Below are 19,916 nucleotides of genomic sequence, written 5' to 3'. Positions count from 1 at the left end.
CGCCCAAACCCGTAAATCCCTTGACCACTATGTACAGCGTGGACTAAATAGTGGAATTTATAGCAAACTACTGACCGTTCGGATAGATGATCACGGTTTTTTGCTCCATTGGTCACGTAACTCCTCCTCCACTGCAGGGTGCCTGCACTATCTTAGTTGTTGGTCGCCACTGTTGGATAGCCTATGGCAACAGCGGGCCGTTGTGACAGCAAATCCCATAATGCTTTGCTCTCTGCACTAAGCATTCCAGGATATATCTGCCTCTTCTTAGACCTTTTTTTTTTTCTTCTCATACACTTCCCTTCTCCATTTTCAATGACTGTCTGAAACCGTAGCTCACCACACATACATCTGAAAATGCACAGAAAAAGATATGGGACAAACACATAGGATGACCTTACATAAACATATCAGTTTATCAGAATGATTGACAATTTGGAGGACCACTTATTTAGATGATCCACCTGTAAATAAAAGATTGCTTATATACCTTTAAGTTGAACAGAAATTCATTAATGATCCATGTTTGCTCTCATGCAGCAACACACGCCGCTTCCACTACCCAAAGAGTACGACGACGATTCACTGATTCCCAGCAGTCCAGCAACTGAGACGTCTGACAATGTCAGCCCAGTCGCCAGTCCCATCCACACAGGGTCAGGACAGCCAAAGCACAAGCAAGCACTTTTATTCTTTATTTTTTGTTGTTGTGGTTTTGGGTTTTCTCATTACTTTTCCCACCAACAGGTTTCTGGTCAGTTTTATGGTGGATGCTCGAGGCGGTTCAATGCGAGGCAGCAGGCATAATGGTCTGCGTGTCATCATACCTCCACGGACGTGTGCGGCACCCACTCGCATTACCTGCCGCCTGGTGAAGCCGCAGAAGCTGACCAGCCCCCCACCTCTGGTGGAGGGAGAGGGGCTGGCCAGCAGGATCATTTCTCTAGGTCCAGCGGGGATGCAGTTTCTGGGGTGAGCAAAGCACAGTCTCCTAAAAGTGGACGACCCTTCCCCAAACAATCTGTTCAATTTATTGTTGAATATCTAAATGTATTATTTGTAAATGGATCAGTCACCCCAATTGTCCTCAATAAGAAGCCCTCCTATTTTATTTGATCTTTGCATATTTGGATCCTGATTTTTTTTTTTTTATTATTATTTACCCTGCGTTTATGGCAGACCGGTGATTGTGGAGATCCCCCACTTTGCTGCTCTGGGTCGGGGAGACAGAGAGCTTGTTGTGCTCAGAAGCGAGAACGGATCTGTCTGGAAGGAGCACCGCAACCGGTATGGTGATGAGGTTCTGGAAACAATCCTGAATGGAATGGATGAGGGTGAGTTAAAGTTCAACATTCATTTTAAACTGAAAGCCATGTACTGTTCCCATTGAAACATTTACTAAAAAATATAACTTTGCCTCTCATCACAGAACTGGAAAGTCAAGAGGAACTTAGCAAGAAGCGAATCCGTCGCATCATTTCTACTGACTTCCCCCTTTACTTTGCGGTTGTGTCGAGAGTCCAACAAGAGAGTGACCTGATTGGTCCAGAGGGAGGTTCGCTTACCAGTAAACTGGTCCCAATGGTGCAGGCCACGTTTCCTGAGACGGCAGTTACCAAAAGAGTCCGTCTCGGGCTGCAGGTGAGATGGGACGATGAGGAAGAAGTAGAGGAGAGGAGAGACAAAATTGCTAATGCTTGAAATAAAGCATGTTACGTTTACTTTGGTTCACCACAAATTCATGTCATGTGCCAAGCTTGTTCTGTTGTTTTTAGTCATGTTGGAGGACCTTTTTGCCTTTTATTTTTCATTTTGCATGCACCTGTCACCTTTATCAGCCTTTTGAAAAAAAAATTATTTCCCGTTCTCCTTAAGTATTTATGTCCTTGACAAAGCCTGTACATTGAATATTTAACACATTTATTTGAGATGCCTAAGAATTTGTATCTGTTTGCTTTTTTTTTTTTTTTGCTGGAAAGGCTGTGTTTTTGTGTATTTTTTCAGTTTTAACTGTGCTTGAAAGTTTTATTTCAAAAGAAAAGAAATGTTTTGCTGCACAAAAAGGTTTTCAACCTGTGGACCACTCATCCAGCTCAACAACTGACAGTTTATAGGAAAAGCACTATCCAACTAGTGATAAACTCCAACTTCTTGCTTTATATAAACCTTAACTTTCTTTGCCCTCACTGTTTGTCAGTTCAGAATTTTATTTCTAAAAAAATTGATTGAAAGGAGTGATGTAAGTGTTAGATTACATTTAAACTTTGAAATCATATCTAGTTAAAGGATATAGCTATAAATCTCTTAAACAATAGAAAAAAGTCCCTTAATTGTCCCACACTGGAGAAATTGTGGTAAAACTATTTTGACATAGTGCCATTTTTTTAATGTTATAATTATTGGCTCAATACTTGTTTTGCTCTTTTAGGGTTAAGTTTCGTTTAAATTCCATTCTTAGGTTTACAACCAAGAACCATAATAATATGTAGCTGGTATTATTAGGTAAATTATACCCCTGATGAACAACAGGACATATAATAATACACTGGTATAATTTATCTAAGTCAAGATTTGGACACAATAAATCAATAATTTAGTAGGATTTAACAACACATTTAGCTGAATAATACTTAAAATAAAAGTTTTCTACTATTTATCTCTGATATCATTGTTGCAGTATTCTGATATCTTTACATAACTGGTTCATGTGATTATCTAAAGGTACTAATGCATACTCTGCCTCAGGTTGGGGTGTGAACATTGAACTGTGCAGCATTTCTCTTCTTTTTCAGTCATTTCCTTTTAGATTTGCAGTCATCTAGCATTTTTTCATTTTGCATGTTTTTTTTTTGTTTTTTTTTAAACCAAGCGTATGCTCTCTTGAAATTTTGGAATATAAAGGAGTTCTTATTTTTGACCAAAACTCTGGATTGTGCACAACATTGTGCCTCCAAAATAATCAACCTCAACTTAAGTGGTTGACAGTTACTTACAGCAATTATTTACAATGTACTGTCTGGTTTTCGACAAATATACTTTTGATTTGTCCTTTAAATAATTTGTTTTTTCTAAAGATTCAGTTAAGTACTGTGATCCTCCAAGAACTTTATCTTTTAACACCTAAATCAAGTTTTGAAAACCCTCAAGTACAACTTCATTTATCTTATTGTACAAAAAAAGTGCTAAACAAATGTCCACTTTAATGGAGAAAGTCAATAGAAATGATCTCTGCTGTGAGTCTCTCATTTTGGGGGCTCAGACGTTTTTAAAGTTGTCCGTAAAACCTTATTCAAATTCACACTAATTGTGAAATGTACGTCTTCGGCAGTAAAGGGATGTTTTCATTCATCTGAATTACTTTGAAAGCATGATTATTCCTTTATTCACATGCTCCAAATAACTAATTACATACATTTCATTAATAAAGTAGATTGATTCATAAGGTGCCTTTCTATTTAAGCATTTTGAATGTACTGTTAAGGACCACACAATTTGTGTTTTTGAATTGATTTCTGAAGCCACAAATATCTGACCTGTGTCCTTTTGGTCATTATACCATCTTTCCTATGTAGCAAATTTATTTTTGTATGGTTACCAAATTGGTTTTAAGTAGTTTAGTTAGAAGTTAATTCCACATTTATAATATTTTCATCTTTTAAGAGAAACTTAAAATATCAAAACAGGTAATGACATGTTAGATTAACTGTTAAATGTATGTTTAGGATCCTCGGATTTCAAAAGCACATATAGTTTAATCTATGTAAAGACCAAGATGCCTTACAGATATTTTTGCCATCATGCTGTAACCTGTGATACTGAATGTAGAAGGAGACGAAAAAGAGATTGTTTTATGATTCACTTTTTTTCATTAAAAGAAAGAATTCCTTTATGATGTTAAGAAATCCATTTATCTATAGCTATAGCTATAATGTTATTGTAGAGAAAATCAATAGGTCTAAGAAACCAAGTTGCCTTATTTGTTGATATCCCTTTTTGTATTAATGATTGTAAGACCTTGTTAACACCCATTCTTATAATAAAAATTGTTTTATATGCATAGAACCAGTTTGTGTCACTTTTTTCTCAACAAAATCAGAAGGTTTTAATTGGTGTTCTTCTCTCTTTTTTCTTTATCTTTAATTACCCCCTATTTTTTTCATCCTTCCATAAATCTCTACTCTGATCTCTGGAATTTCATTTATTTTATACAACCATTATTTTCTCCCACATTTTCCAACCTGTACCCCTTTTGCGTTTTCCTCCCCCCATTGCTTACCACCTCAGGCCCAGCCAGTTCCAGATGAGCTGGTTGCAAAGCTGCTGGGTAACCAAGCAAACTTTAGCCCTGTAGTCACCGTGGAGCCTCGGCGGCGCAAATTCCACCGCCCCATCGGCCTGCGCATACCCCTGCCTCCATCCTGGAGGGAGAGTCCACGAGACTCGGGGGAGGGTGACACCACCAGTCTGCGTCTTCTCTGCTCTGTTATAGGTACTGCATGAACCAACTATTAATAAAAAGAAAAATATGTTGGTCATCATTTGATTCTCCCCTGCTACCTTGATTCCTGGGTTTCCTCTTTCCCACGCTGTGTAACTGACAGGTGGGACAGCCCCAGCCCAATGGGAAGACATTACTGGCACTACCAAGCTCCTCTATGCCAATGACTGTGCCAGCTTTACCACCAATGTTTCTGCACGGTCAGTTCAACAGGTTTCATTTACACTTTATCAATTAAAACAGCTTTTTTTATGCCTTAAAGCTCCTTTTTCTTGTGCCAAAGAAAGTTAGAATCTGTGTCCAGCATTGTCATCCCTGGTGATTGTTTGCTGATAGATTCTGGCTAGCTGACTGTCCTCGGACAGCTGAGGCCGTCTCCTTTGCCAGCCTGCTCTACAAAGAGCTATCAGCTGTACCCTACATGGCCAAGTTTGTGGTGTTCGCAAAGATGAATGAGCTGCGTGAGGGACGTCTGCGCTGCTACTGCATGACAGACGATAAGATGGATAAAACTCTGGAACAGCATGAAAACTTCACAGAAGTGGCTCGCAGCCGAGACATAGAGGTCAGTTGAGTAACAGGCAGCCTGAGACAAACACCTAAGAGTTTTTTTTTCCTGCCTGAGGACACTGATAAAACATGATTAATCATAATGAATTGTGTCTTGCAGGTGATGGAGGGAATGCCGCTTCATCTGGAGTGTTCAGGGAACCTAGTGCCAGTGAGGAAGGCCACACAGCAGCCTCGTTGCTTTAGTTTCCAGGCTTTTAGGGACAACAGGCTTCCAGTCTCCATTAAGGTTTTTTACCTTATTTTCTGCAATTTGACATTGCTAATACAGATTCACGTGCACTCATTATAGCCTGATTATTATATCAAATAGAGACTTTTGAAGATGCATTTGAAATGTTTTTTTTTTTTTTTGTCCAGGATTTACTGAAAGATCCAATGTATGACTTTATAAATTTGAAGCACAACTTTGATTTTACTCTGTATTTCCTCTATTCCATATTGGTTTGAAGTTATGCTCTGCATTTGAAAAGTATTCTTTAAATTTGCTCACATCTAGTCACATTTTAATAACCAACATCCATTTTGTTTACTGGAATATTAATTGACAAATAATCCAAAGACAGTGCTACAGTAAGGAGAAAGCAAAAAGTTTTGCTTTTTTTCCAAATAATTCAAAAAATGCAATATGCATAGTATTCACCCCCTTAACTATGAAATTCCCTAGCTGTGTGTAACTTCATTTAAGTATAAATCAACCTGTAAAACATCAGAGTATTGTCATTGCACATCATGCACTGACAGCATAATGAAAACCAAGAACTACATAGAGCACAGTGATCAAGTTTTAGAGAACGTCAAAGCAGGTTTGGGTTGACAGAAAATAACAAAAAAATAACAAAACATGAATTTCCATCTTAAATGAAGAGCCAAGAGGTGCATGGTAACTCTGGAGAAACCGCAACTGGGGAGCAATTGGTTCCATGTTTTATGTAAAAATTGGATTTGCAGAATAATTTATTCTGCTTGAGTTCTCATTTTATATTTTTTTTTATTTGTAATATTTTTTTTGTCTTAAAAATACCCAAATCTGATAAAACCTACTTATCTGGCAGATCATATTTTGGTCTATCTAATCATTTTATATAGTAAATCAGATGCCAGTTATTCAGTTACTTGAGTGTTTTTTTTTACTAAATATTTGTTTACTTTTTTTGTCTGAGCATTTTTTTTACTGTTTATATTATTTTAATGTAAATTATATTAATGTAGAGCTACGCTAGAAGTATACACTCAAAAGACCTGCTGTAATCTTAGCAAAGGTAGTTCTACTTAGTTTAGATTTAGACGGGCTGTATATATGTACAAGCACACAAACTATACATTTCCTTCCTCTCCTCCAGAGTTATTAACTCCTTGCTGCCATATACAGTTTAGGTAAAGTACAGGTTTGTGTTTATAATGTGGTTATAATGTTACAAAATGAATACAGTTTAAGGGGTATTAATACTCTTGCAAGGAGATCACTATTCAAGCTCACATAAAATAAACAGCTCATTAATATCTCTCTATCTTTGCAGGTGAGAGACAGCAGTAAGGAACCTGCTGGATTTTTATCCTTCCTACGCAAGTCTACCAAATACGAAGACAACCAACAAGTGCTCTGCAACCTTAATATCACAATGCCTCCATGTATCAAGGTAAACCTTTTTTTGGTTGTGGATGAAAAGACAAAATCTTAATTTTATCCCAAAATTAGAGATAAAACTCCCAGATTTAGATTTGAAATTATTTTTGAGAAAATGTACACCTACATGGAATGTTCTGGAATCTATTTATCTATTTTCTTATTTATATACAATGGCATGTTAAACGAAATACCTTTCTTGATATGACAGGGAAATGTTTTTCTTTTAATATTAAAAGACGGTTTTCATATCAGTAATGAACCCCATTTTATCACCCTGACCAGCTTTCTGCATGTTTCCACTGGTTTGTTGATCAGTCATATTTGGTGATGAGATTTGAACTTTTGAGATTAAAGTTGTTTTGTTTGTTTTTTTACATCACCCTAATTTCTGTCTCCCTGCACAGATTCTCTATTAGATTTAAGACGTGGTTCTGAGGAAACTTTAATCTTCTTTAGTCATTAGCAAGATGTTGTTAAAACTTAAAAAAATGTTTTAAACCTAAATCTGGAAGGGGTGAATTGTTTTGAGCTTATTTATATTTAATGACAAATTATTATTTTTAGAGTTTGACTTAAAATTGTCTTTTTTTTTAAACTAGATTATTGGTAGTGAAGATAGAAGGCGAACTCTGACTCCACTGGCTTTAAGAGAAAGATACAGTGCCCTTAACGAGCCTGCCATGGGTAAGAGACTCTCATTTTAGCATCACTTAATATGTACCATAGTTATATTTTAAAAAAGGCTCAGTGGAGTTGTTTTATAATTTAATTTTAGAGATTTACCAAACAGCTCTTGGCTGTATTTAATACAGCGAGATGGAAAGCTTTCTGTCTGGTCCTGTTTCTGCAGCATCGATGAGTGCAATGGAAAGGACAGAGCTGAAGATGGCTGTGATTGCAGAGCAGTTGGGACTGAGCTGGGCTGGTAAGTAAATATTGAAAATATGTTAAAGCTGTTTTTATGCTCACCATCTGTGTTTATCTAATGTCTAAAAAGGGCGGGTACAATGCTTCCAACATTATGTAATCTAATCATGTGCTGTTTTCCTGTCTGTATACATATTTGTTATACAGAGAAATCTTTCTTTCTCTCTAGGGCCTTCTGAATAAGTGTGACACATTTCAAACTGCAGGGGTTTAGGCCTGAAAACACATTTTTCAAAAATCATTAATGATGTTTTTTTGTTTACTGACCAGAATTGGCGCGTGAGCTGCAGCTCAGTGTCGATGACATCAACAGGATTCGTGTTGAGAATCCAAACTCCCTTCTTGAACAGAGCTCTGCGCTGCTCAACTTGTGGGCAACTCGTGAAGGCAAAAGAGCTAAAAGTGAGTGAATGCGATTTAAGTTTAGCGTTTACTTTTCCCTTGCTTTCATTCATTATTTTCCAGTCAGCATGTCACCAGTTTTGGAAAACTTATCATTTAAAGCAAAAAAATCTGACATGAAATAGCTGCCAATATGTGATCATTTTAGCAGCTTTGAATTAATTATGAATTAGTTATACCACAGAAATCAGGTTGGCAGTAACTGTGTGGCATATGTAGGTCATATGATCTATGTAATTCAAAGCATTTTCAGAAAAAGCTGAGCAACAGTCTGGTTTCCTCAGATTTAAGGCTGTTCTGTGGTTGCCATGACCCAGATGATATCTCTAAGCCTTGTTTCTTCCATCCAAGCCTTTCCACGAATGGTCAATGACTGTCAGAAAGAAGGGACAGCTGCACAGGCTTGGAATAAATTATAAACACCATTAGCAGAAATATTGGGGGAGAGATAATTTAGAAATGGATGAAATACAAAATTATTACAGTATACTCTCTGTCTGGAGCTCTATGTGAGATTATGTCTCAAGGATGGACAGATCAAGAGAAACCTGAGGAATCAGCACACAACTACATAGTGTGAGCTTCTTGATCACAACAACAGTAGTAGTATTAATCTTGGACCTCATCATTATCTCATCGTAAACAATTAAGATCCTTCGATGACGGGACTCCCAGTGTGTCAATGACTTATTTTTTGAATTATTTTATAACTATAAGTCAACAAAGGAGTGGCTAATGAGGAATCCAATTAAGGATAAGCAGTGACCTGCCCTCTCATTTCAGCTTGCCATGCATTCCTGATTGAGTTTTATGTTTTCCATTCAGTGGAGAGCTTGTACACAGCCCTAAAGAACATCGATCGTATGGACATCATCAACATGTTGGAGGGCCAACCACACCAGCCTATAAGACAAGGTTCCCATGATCTCAACAGACGGAGACACAACGAAAGAGACCACCTCTCCCCTGGTATCACCAATGGTAAGGACTCTACTTGCATTCAACAGTGCGGCCCATTCCCACTGTGCCTTATGCCCTGATCCAGAGCTGCTCCTGTAAATATATACAGTGGTGCGGGAAGTTTGTGAACATTTTTGACTCTTTTCTGACAGAATAATCATCCAAATTATCTGATTTAAGTCCTCAGAGGTAATAGAGATTACACTAAATATTAAAACTAATCACCTATCTAGTGAGGAAATGGTTAGCTTTTTTTTATTTCAGAGGGACAATAGAAAAGATTTGCTTTAGTTGGATTAAACTCCAGTTCCCCCCCTAACCCCCAAACAAAGGAAAATGTATTCAGGAATAATAGGCAGAAACTATCTATTCACCTTGATGATATTTTTTTAAATAATTTACAAACTTTTAGCACTGCTGTACTTCCTCTTTTCCCCTAAAATCTCCTGATGTCGAAGATCTATGCGGTCCCCTGTGAATCTTCTCTGTTCTTCTTACTGTATGTCTCCTTATTTCCAACCATGGGGATACTGCCACAAGCGGTAACATTTCTCAGGATTTTACCTCAGCTACATGCAGTGGAACTCAGGACACTCCTACAACTCTCTGAACCTGGTTATCGATTTTAAGCTCTTTGGACCAATGCTATAACTTTTTTTTGTCTAAGAGATATGCAGTTATTTACAGTAAAAAATAAAAGAGTGTAGAATCCAAATCTTTTGAACTTGTGTCATAAACCAATCTTCCCACATCCAAAGATCTCCTGCTTTCTTGAGCAGAAAGTCTTTAACCATCTTTCTTAAAGCATTAGTTTAATCTATTCCGATTGTTGTATTTATTTACTAATATTTCGAGTGGATAAAGTTAAATAAATTATAAACGTAATTTATTTAATGACTTTAAAAGATGAAACTACACAATACACAATAAAGGGATATGAAATATCTTTGATATGCTATGCAACGTTTAGCTTGTGATTTAAAGGTTTTTAATCCAATTTAAATTTTATGTAAACTAAATATTATCAATTATAAATCATAAAACTACCTAAAACCTCAACTGGCACTTGTTGGCCCTTCAGGTTTTGTTTTTTTTACCCTTGGTCTGACTGATTCCATTTTCACCTCATGGCTGACTAAAGCTCCTGTGTCTTAGAATGCCTGCTGTTCTCTCTGTATACAGTGCAAACAATGACGTAGCCAGCCCTCCATGAAGAAAACTGAGCAATATACTCACCAATATGATCATGATAGTGAAAGAGAAAAAAAAAAGGAATCAGATCATATCTGCCATTGATCTACACAGCATAGCAGGCTGTTCCTGCTTTAAATATGTGAATGCTGTGTCATCCACCCGTAATTTTAAGAGAATTAGATGTCATAGAATAAAAAGCAAACAAACAAAACTATCACAGAAAATTAGCTTTTTTTATTAAAAGCTTCTTTTTTTCAGCAGTTCTTAAAGGTTAGGTAAATAAAGTGNAAAAAGCAAACAAACAAAACTATCACAGAAAATTAGCTTTTTTTATTAAAAGCTTCTTTTTTTCAGCAGTTCTTAAAGGTTAGGTAAATAAAGTGAGACTCCTTTTATTATGTGCTGATGAGTTAGTTTCACATAAAGACAGGAGAAAGTTGAAGAAAGCTTTATTGTATCTGTTGTGATCTTAAGCTCTTCCAATTTGTGGCAAAGTAAATAAAATAGCTCATTACGATATTCATAAACTTATTAACCCGTATGTATTTTGCCACATTAGACCTAAAAGCATTACTCTATTTCAATGGGATGTTATAAAGGAGACCAACACAAAATAGTTTAGGGTCTCTTAACCCTGGCCCTCAGGGCCCACTGTCCTTTTTAGATGTGACGTTACTTAAGCACACCTAAGTCAACTGAGCACATTATCTCCTCTGCAGCCATCTGATGCTGCAAAAAAAAAATGTCAGTCACCTTTTCATTCAGGTGAGCTGTGTGGAGGAAGGCAAACGCCTAAAACACGTAGGACAGAGGGCCCTGAGGACCAGGGTTAAGAAACTCTGTAGCAGCTGCTGGCAATAAAATGAAAATATTGACCTAACCAGAAATCTGAAAACTGTATCTGCCCTTTCACCACCGCTTTGACAACTTTGATGAACCCCCACTTACTGCAACTAAAGACGAAAGTCTGTTACAGTACGTCTTTAATGGTTATGCTCCCCTAGAGAATAAATGTTTGATCCAGTCTTCTTTGCAGCATTGTTCAAGCTACTCATTAGAGAGAGAGAGGGTCTGTGACTAACAACTTTTGACTCTTGTCTCATATTTTCTAATTAATATAGGTGTAAACATGGTTTGGCAGCTCTTACCCATAAACTTTCTATCTAAAACATGCCATTTTAAATCTGGCTGTTATTCTGTTGACAGGTGAACATCTGCCTTAGTAGCTATTTATTTAGCTCCATCCACCTTCCCATCACAAACTCACCCAGCCGCCGCATCCTGCAACGGGAAAGCATCCCTACAGCATAAAGCACTTACTGTATTTCTGTGTTAGTTTTGTTGAAAGATCTTCCTTAACTTTTTAGATAAGGCACTAAATAGAGCTATGCCAGATTTACAAAGCTTGGCATATTATGTTATAACCTAAATCTGTTTTAACAGATTTCTCTCTGACCTGTATGCTGCGTTCCCTGATCTACATCTTGATGTTTGTTAAAGGACTCATGTTCTATAAACAACTCTGAGGCCTTTAAAAACATCTGGATTTAAAGTGATATTAAACTACACAAGTGGAAGCAGTTGTTTAATAGGGGGACTTTCATCAGCAGTTGATTGTGTTGGATTTTATTTAGGGGCATCATAGTAAAGTAAAGGAGGCTAAATATAAAGGTACTGATAGAATGGGATTGGTGTTTTCTTTCACTTCACAATAAAAACTTTGTTCATTTGGTCTATGATATAAAGGCCCACTCAAAAACAGTTAGCTTCTGGTTATAATGTGACAAAATATAGAAAAGTTTGAGGATTAAAATACAATTAAGACACTTTATGAAACACACTGGCTGCTCCATATTTACTCTAGCATTCTAAAAAATGTGTTAGTAATCTTAGCTCTACATCTATAAATGTCAAATAGCTAAAAATTAGGGTCAATCTTACTTATTCAAATAACCATCATATAAATAGATTTAAGTATAAAAGAGATTGGAGGTGTTTTCCACCTCAGCGATATTTCGTGTGGGCTTTTTTCAGACAGGACCTCTTAATTCTTTCTGCCTGTGGTTGCATGTTCAGTAGTTTGAGTCTGTTGAGGGTTAATGTTGGTGCACTGAATGTCTTTTTGGGAGCCATGTTTTCATCCCCTGTGAATCTTGTCCTTTCTGTGTTTCTCTGGACATGTCATCTGCAGCCTAGCCGCCCTACTCTTCCTCCTCCTCACTTCTCTCCAAACTCTGACCTCATGCCGACCTCATGTTGACCTCTGACCCACATCTTAAGCTTTTTTTTCTCTTCTTTTGCTAGTGGTGCATTTATTTTTATTTCATTTTTACCTCTTGAAAGCCCCACCTTTGTAAGTCTCCCCTCTGTGAAAAATATCCCTCACACAGAGACTGTGTTTTTCCGGCACCCACTGGGAGGGGGAGGTGATCCTCTTTCTTTCTCTCTTCTTCTCTTTGTCACACTTTTCTGTGTTCATCACTCTTGTTTATATTCCTCTTTCTCTCTTGCTCCCTTTCTCTTTTTTTCCCCACTCTGTCCCTCCCCATATTTTCCCTTTCCCTTTTTTTCCCCTACCCTCCTGCGTGACTGCATGTGCACCAGACGTTCATTGCTCATCCTCTTTTGCATTTGCATGGATGCACTGGGAGGATGGGCAGCACAACCACTAACTTGTCTAAGATCACAGCATTGAAGCAGCTCAACCAAAAGACGAGTCTATGCATGGCATGTAAATACTGAGAATGACTGCTGCCTGTCTTGATCCTCCTCAATTATTTTTCTTAAGGGGGTGTGGTTAAAAAAAGGATGCAATCCTGTTTTTGTGAACTATTTCTGTTTTGTTCTTGTATGAATGATATTAACGCTTTCTATGTCTTCAGTCCTCTGTAAATTTTTTTGTCAGATAGTACCTTCTCAAACTATATATGTTCTTTTTTTTTTTTTTTTTAAATGTGAAAAAATCTAATTGTCTGGACGGGTGTATCTGTGTGAACCTTTTTTGTGTTTTAATTTGAAAAATTACTGCTGTTGTGTATTTTGTGAACAGGCAAAAAGAGTCAGCTTCCTTTACATGTTGTTTTTCAGGTGAACTTCACTTTTAATTGCCTACTTTTACACTTCAGTAAGGAAATCAGTTAATACTTTTCTGTTTCCAGACGTTCTATTTGTTCTATTTTCTTGTCTATAGAAATCCAAGCTATTTTGGTACAGAAAAGTCTGAATACATCTGGGCCTCATTTCAGAAAGTGTGTTAATTGAGAACTTGGAATAGCGGTTAGCTTTTATACGGACACAAAGTTACTCCATGAAACAACTCTGGTCAGGAGCAGGATTTCCTAAAGTTATCCTCCAGGTATCCTTCAAAAGCCAGGACTTAGAATTCCTTTACTACAGGAGCATGTAGCTGCAGCAAATGCTCACTATGCTTCATGCTATTACATGCATGTAATTTGGATTCATAGGTATTTGGACATAAATTTTGTTTTTTGCGAGAGTCAATTATTAATCTTGATAAAATATTCAGTGCCATATCGATCATATGAGACAATAAGCTGAAAGAAATTCGTTTCTTTTTTTTTTTTTGCTGAAAGCAAAATATCAGCGATAGTTTTGAAGTGTTACATACAGCTCAGATGCCCATGACATTAATCACAATTTCTCCAAGGTGTCATCCTTTTTCTTTATTAGTGAGGTGGAATCCAGAAGGCAGTTAAAGCACCAATTAAGTCTTTTTTCTCTTTAACCATTGAATATTTTAGGTTTTGTTTAACTTAAACCTGAGCTTTAGAGACAGAAAGAAACGAAAAGGAAGAAAAAAGAAAGAAAGAAACCAATTAAGAATGTACATTGACTTATAATTCAGTTTAGTTACTGCATTTATGCCTAACCCTGACATTTAAAGCTACAGTGTGTAATAATTACAGGGATATGCAGTCAGAAATGGGTAATCCCTACAGTATATGTGTTTCCTGCATTTCCTTGATGAAGGCTTCTTATATACTAGCGTTTACCCTAAAATCGGGGTTGACTTAAGTCAGAGTTGAGTTAGCTGATTAATATCACCGGTTCTGAAGCCAAATATCCTGAATATCACAAATCCCAATTTACTGCTCTACTCAGAATAGTTTTATGCATTTTCTGAAATGGGGCCTTAGTGTTCGATGCTGCTGACGTACAAGAGATTTTTAATAAACAACACTGTTGATCCAGCCTACTTGTACAATAGGTTTGGGTAATAATATTTTCTATTATTACACAAAAGTAAAATACATCAAAAGAGAGTCAACAAAACTTTCTATTAGAAAAAAAAAAGCAAACAAACATGTAGTTAAAAGGAATATAGTAAAAGATAGCAACAGGTCGACCATAAGAAAAAACACAGCAACAAGTAGTGTTGACCCATCGGACCTCTTTTGTAGCAAAAGCTGAGTACATGGATCTATCTAGAAAAGAGGCACAAATAAACACAAAGCCACTGTATAATGTCTAACTGATAAACATAATAATGATTGTTATTATAAATAGTATTAAAATGTTTATGTAAATAAAAGCTTCACTACTGACTATAGTCAGAAAAGGGAGACTTTAACATGTCTAGATGAGCCAGTAAGAGCTTAAACAATTCCTATGACCAGAAAATATACACAGCTGTATATAGAAGCATTTAATTGTTTTTAATTTTATTGGGAAAGAAAACTATGGCTCAAGATTCTTCATCGATGAAAACATTTCAGAGGGGCAGAGTTAAGCTCAGAGGGACTGAGCTAGGACTACTTTATATGAAAAAAAAAGAAAAATAGTCAGAGGAGTCATTAGCTCCATTAATGGCTCTATCCAGGCAAAAATACAGCTGAACATAGAGCACTGACTCATTAGTTGGTTACTTTTGGTAGGAAAATGAGAAGTCAAACTTAATGCCAGTAGAATATAAATGACTGTTCAGGAAAGAAAAAAAACTCAAAAAACTAAACTCAAGCACTGGATCAGGTATGCTGTCAATGAGAGAAAAACAGAGATAGGACGAGATCGGTGGCAGCAATATTTTCAAACTGTTTTATTTTCATCAGTTAATGACTGCAGTGTTCACATATAAAATTGAAGATTGTATCTTAACTCGACCCTGCCGCATCCTTGGGTAAACTTATTTTGCTGATTGGTATCCTCATTTTCTCAAATGTGACATATTAACTTTAGTATTAATTAGTCACCATGTTTTAGACCTTAAATGGTGAAACAGCATAAAAAACATCCTAAACATTAGGTTTTGATCAGTAAACCACAACTAAATTAAAACTATGATGTTTATGGTTTCTAAAATGTTTTCTAAATTCAATCTGTATTATTCTAAACATTCTTTGTAGAAGGTGTTTTATACACTGTATTTAGATAAAGAGCTTTGATAGAGCAACTGACAGCTTAAGATCTTGACATGTTATCTTAGCCCTGGTATAGAATGAAGTCTCTGTATGCAGATCGTATTAAGACCCTTTTTGTTCCACCTATCTGATTATTTGTGCATGTAAGTGCATAAGAACCCTTCTTTAAATAATAATGCCAACATTCCTCTGAATAAATGGACAAATTAAACCTAGTTGTACACATAAACACTGAATAATATCTCCCTTTTTTTTTCTCATCTATTTTTGATGTTTTTGTTGAAATTTCATTGGGTGTCTCTATTTTATAGAAGATATAAAGTATAAGGATTCTCTCAGAATAAACCTTCAGAATTGATCAATACTGTTATTGTTTCTGTAAGAAAGTCATGGTGGAGGTGAAAATATTTTATCATTTTCTCCAGAAAATCTAAGGTTGTTATATAAAAAAGGTTTTGCTCTTTATTTTTAACTTAGAAACAAAATAAATAATTTTCAAACAAATACTTACAGCTTGAATGGAAACAGTTTGAGTCAGAGATAATGGTTGCATTCAGATACTCTCAATGATGTTAATAAAACATTTTAGGTCAAACAACAGATGTTTGCCTTTGTATAATTTGACAAATCTGTAAGAGCTGAGAGAAAAGTGTATGAACATATATAGAATTCAATTGGACTGCAGCTGGGAGGAGAAAGTAGGACAAGGGGTATTTTGCCGCTTGGTGTCTCAGATATCTTCTGCAGTCTCAGCAGCAGTCCTCAGCCAACTATGAGTCAAGTTACACTCTGTTCTCTACTCAGTGAGCTCTTCACTGTCCACAAAACCTTACCTTTTCTCTACAAACAGCATTTTCTTCATCATTTTCTGCAAGTCCTCCAATTAAAAAATTTACCATCACTCATAATATTCTTTATAAAAAAATATTACCTAAATCCTCAGCTAATTTCCAAAGAAGAGTTATTTGCAGAAGTATTTTTTTATATTTATATTCATTTGATGAATATTCTTAGTAATTGAGTGCATAGTAATGTGAGAAATAAGCACAACAAAATGAACATTTAAAAAAACAGCTGGAGAGCTTGGTTATTGAAAAGTTGCGAGTTCAGTTAGATTTGAAATGAAACAGAATTTTGTGTTTTGAGAAAAAAAATTTTACCCATGTTTTTCAGGAACTTATGGGAGGACTTTTTTGTGTTTGTTCATTTCCTTGACTTGTTAAGTGAAATTCTCATCTGTTGAAGAAGTCCAGTTGGAATATCTACAGGTTTGATGAGCTTTATTAGTGTGTGGCTTTTTTATTTTCTTCTCTATGTGTCTGTGGGAATGTGTTTGGCCTGATAGTGTAGAGATCTGATAACAGAAAATCTCTGTTCCTCTGGGTGGTGAGAGTCAGACAGCAGATACTGATGCACTACTACTGAAGAGAGAGCTTCTCCTTAAATTACTATGTAGGAAAACTGGAATATTTGCCACATAGAGCAGCCTGGATCTTAGCTTTACATTAACATGTGTAAAGGAATAGAACATGCAGGTTTACACGGCAGGTTGAGGTACAGGTTAAAAAGGGTCCCAAGGTTATATTCACAAAAAGGTTACAGTTAAAAAAAACGGTTTAGGTCTAAACCCAGACAAGCTTCAACACAAATAGAAGGCTTTGCTTCTTATGATAAAGAAGAAAACATTTTATGAAACAAAAACTGAAAATCTTTTGTTTTTCTTGTTACCTTTCTGAAAGTTTTGAACATTTCACTATTTGCTGAGTGAAATATGGGTGTAAGCATTTTGTGTTTCATAAGAATAACATGCCTATTAGTCTTAATTAAACGTTTTTGGGCAAAAAGAAAAACAGTCATGAAGTGAATTTGTAGGAGTGACCTGAGTCCACTTCACATTGACATGTCTTGATGATTTGGGAAGATCATTTTAAACTTAGCTTTAGGTTGCACTAGGTTTAACAAGCCTGAGTCTGTGTTTACATGGTAGAGGCGTGAGAGGGACACAGCTGTGTGCTGAGTGGGATGATTTGGAGAATGTTTCATTTAGGTTTAATTGAATGAAAAATGTTGCTTCAATGTACTGGGGTATAAGAATGATTTTAAAACAACACTGGTTTATATTATTTAATATTTTTTTTGGTAAAATGGCTTCCAAACAAGCTCATAGCTTCCCAGCTGCTCTTTTACAATTAAGTTACTTCGAGTTATGAGTGCTGGTCATGTTTCTTAACCTATACTATCCCTTAAATTAATCTTTAAATATCTTGAAAGCATAATTTTTTTGTTTTGTTTTTTATTGTCAGTATGCTTTGACAGTGTGAAAAAAACTCCCAGTGTGGGCTTTAAGAAAATATTCAGTATTTAAATGAATTTGCTGAATGTACATCAATATTACTGTAATATACAGACTATAAGCTGCTACTTTTTTTCCCAGGCTTTGAATAATTCGGCTTAGGTATGACTTTTCTGTGGACTTTTTCCTAACCCCCAGAGGGAGAAGTCAAAATTGGAAATGAAAGAATAAAGAGCTAATGTTCATTTAGCTCAAGAACATGCTAGCAGCATACACAATGAAGAACAAATGTCCCGAATTCACGCATTTTGACATGTATTTGCCGCATAAAAGCTGCTGAACCAATAAAGAGACTTCAACTCCTGCAAAGTTTAAATAAAGAGCTGATGTAGCCTCATCTTTCAGTAAAAGACGTGATTCAACAAGCTAACGGGAGCTAAAATTCTTCTTTGTTGATACTCTAGGGGAAACATGAAGAGCTCCCCCTACAGGTTTGGTGGGAAACTGTTCTGATGAGATCAGCAGCTTAAGTTTCCATTTATTTTCAAAAACATTTAGTGAGCACGGCTTATAGTGATGTGCAGTCTATAGTCCAGGAAATAGAGGCAGAGTGGTAGCCATATTTTATTCAATCAGGATACTAACTGGATCCATATGACTCCCAAACAGTTTTATGCTAAAAGGGCTACGGGTTAAATTGAACATTTTTGCTCGCACAATCTTCATTAAATGTCAGTTATTTTAAAAATTAATATTAGACTGATAGTAAACTTGCTTCACATTAAGACATTAAGTCAAATTGGTGCCTTATCTTGATCCGTTAGTGGCCAACCAGAGGACACTGGTGTAAGTTCTGAAATTGAACAAAATCGATTTATAGAAATTCTAAAATTTTAACTGTTCTCCCAATTCCTGGGAAAACAGATGGTGTTAGACTTACAGCAATGTTTGCCAGCCATGGTTAAGTCCTGTTTTCTTTTACTGCCTTTTACGCAAATAAGCAATAGCAAACCTTCTGGGAGTGTTTCTGATGTGTAATTAAAATTATCAAGGGCATGGCCCCCAAGTCTGTGCCAGTCTGAATAAACAGCCACATAGCCTATACCACAGTCCTTTGGTGTATTTCACATTTCATAAGCCCTTACTGTGAAACTAAAAATGTTACCAAATGTGAAACTCTTCCTCTGAGTCTGAAATACTTGGTTTTGTTTTCCAAAACATGATAAGTACTTTCAGTTTTTTTTTTATATCAAAAGTGGTTATAATTTTATAATACAAACCATTCATTCCTGATGGACGTATCTTGAAGTTGTCTAATGTGAAAATGGGATTGCCTGCTGATTGCATGCTTTCCAGCCTGTCAACAAAAATAAGTTGCCTGTTTCTGAGAGACTTTGAATGCATGTATATTACTGAGTGAGAAGATATGTATGTCACAGATAGGGAGTTTGTGTCCCTGCTGGATAGAAGTAAGTAATTCGTCTCATCTCCCTGCAGGTGGCAGCCAGCAGAGCAGCACCAGCCACAGCTGGAGTCGAACCTCAGTCAGTCAGTCCGACCGGCTGTGTCTGATTCTGTTACTGCCAATGCTCGTACTGTCAACACTGGCTGATTAAGCTTGACAACCTTTCTTCCAAAAGCTGCCCTTGCTCTTTTAGCTAATTGCACCTTTATTCCAGCTCCTATTGTCTTGGCCCTATCCCCTCTTTTCAGTTCCACTCCTCTCCCATTTGTCCCTTCAGCCTCCTCTTCTCCTCCCCTAGATGCCCAGCTCGTGGGCTGGGGCACTTACCTCCTCCCAGGGTCCCAGTGCTGTGGGGGTGAGGTAGGGAGCGAGACGGGGAGGCCGGGTGTCAGCGTGCCTCTCTCTGTCTCGCTCCAGGTTATGGGCTTGCGCAGGAGGAGCTCCATTCGCCGGCCTCCATGCAGTACAGCCTGCCTTCTCCGTTGGGTGCTGAACCTTATTGGCAGGAAGTGTCCAGCCTGGACTGTGCACCAATTGCCACCACAGAAGAGGACACCCTGATGGAGATGTCAGACGTTCAGGTTTGGCCCTCAGGCAAC

General features: G+C 36.8%; 1 protein-coding gene across 1 annotated transcript; it reads left to right on the top strand.

Moving 5' to 3' along the window:
* The first annotated feature begins 711 nt into the window (after positions 1 to 711).
* On the top strand, positions 712 to 19,633 carry LOC107103686 (ankyrin-1-like). The gene is made up of 13 exons (XM_015403479.1): positions 712 to 972; positions 1,180 to 1,334; positions 1,430 to 1,641; positions 4,285 to 4,489; positions 4,602 to 4,698; positions 4,835 to 5,063; positions 5,169 to 5,297; positions 6,589 to 6,708; positions 7,298 to 7,382; positions 7,549 to 7,623; positions 7,896 to 8,027; positions 8,853 to 9,008; positions 19,350 to 19,633. Exons 1-13 carry the CDS (start codon positions 764 to 766, stop codon positions 19,466 to 19,468), a joined length of 1,923 nt encoding a protein of 640 aa, XP_015258965.1. The 5' UTR covers positions 712 to 763; the 3' UTR covers positions 19,469 to 19,633.
* The last annotated feature ends 283 nt before the right edge of the window (positions 19,634 to 19,916 follow it).

This window comes from Cyprinodon variegatus, unplaced genomic scaffold (assembly GCF_000732505.1).
Source record: "Cyprinodon variegatus isolate N-32 unplaced genomic scaffold, C_variegatus-1.0 Scaffold1504, whole genome shotgun sequence".
In the NCBI taxonomy this organism is placed as follows: Eukaryota; Metazoa; Chordata; class Actinopteri; order Cyprinodontiformes; family Cyprinodontidae; genus Cyprinodon; species Cyprinodon variegatus.
This window is presented reverse-complemented; position numbering and strand designations above follow the sequence as displayed.

Excerpts from the sequence above, each read along its gene's own strand:
- LOC107103686 (XM_015403479.1), top strand. The coding sequence starts at position 764 with ATGGTGGATGCTCGAGGCGGTTCAATGCGAGGCAGCAGGCATAATGGT. Across the intron at positions 4,699-4,834 it reads ACCACCAATGTTTCTGCACG|ATTCTGGCTAGCTGACTGTC; the intron begins GTCAGTTCAACA and ends GTTTGCTGATAG. Across the intron at positions 5,064-5,168 it reads CTCGCAGCCGAGACATAGAG|GTGATGGAGGGAATGCCGCT; the intron begins GTCAGTTGAGTA and ends TGTGTCTTGCAG.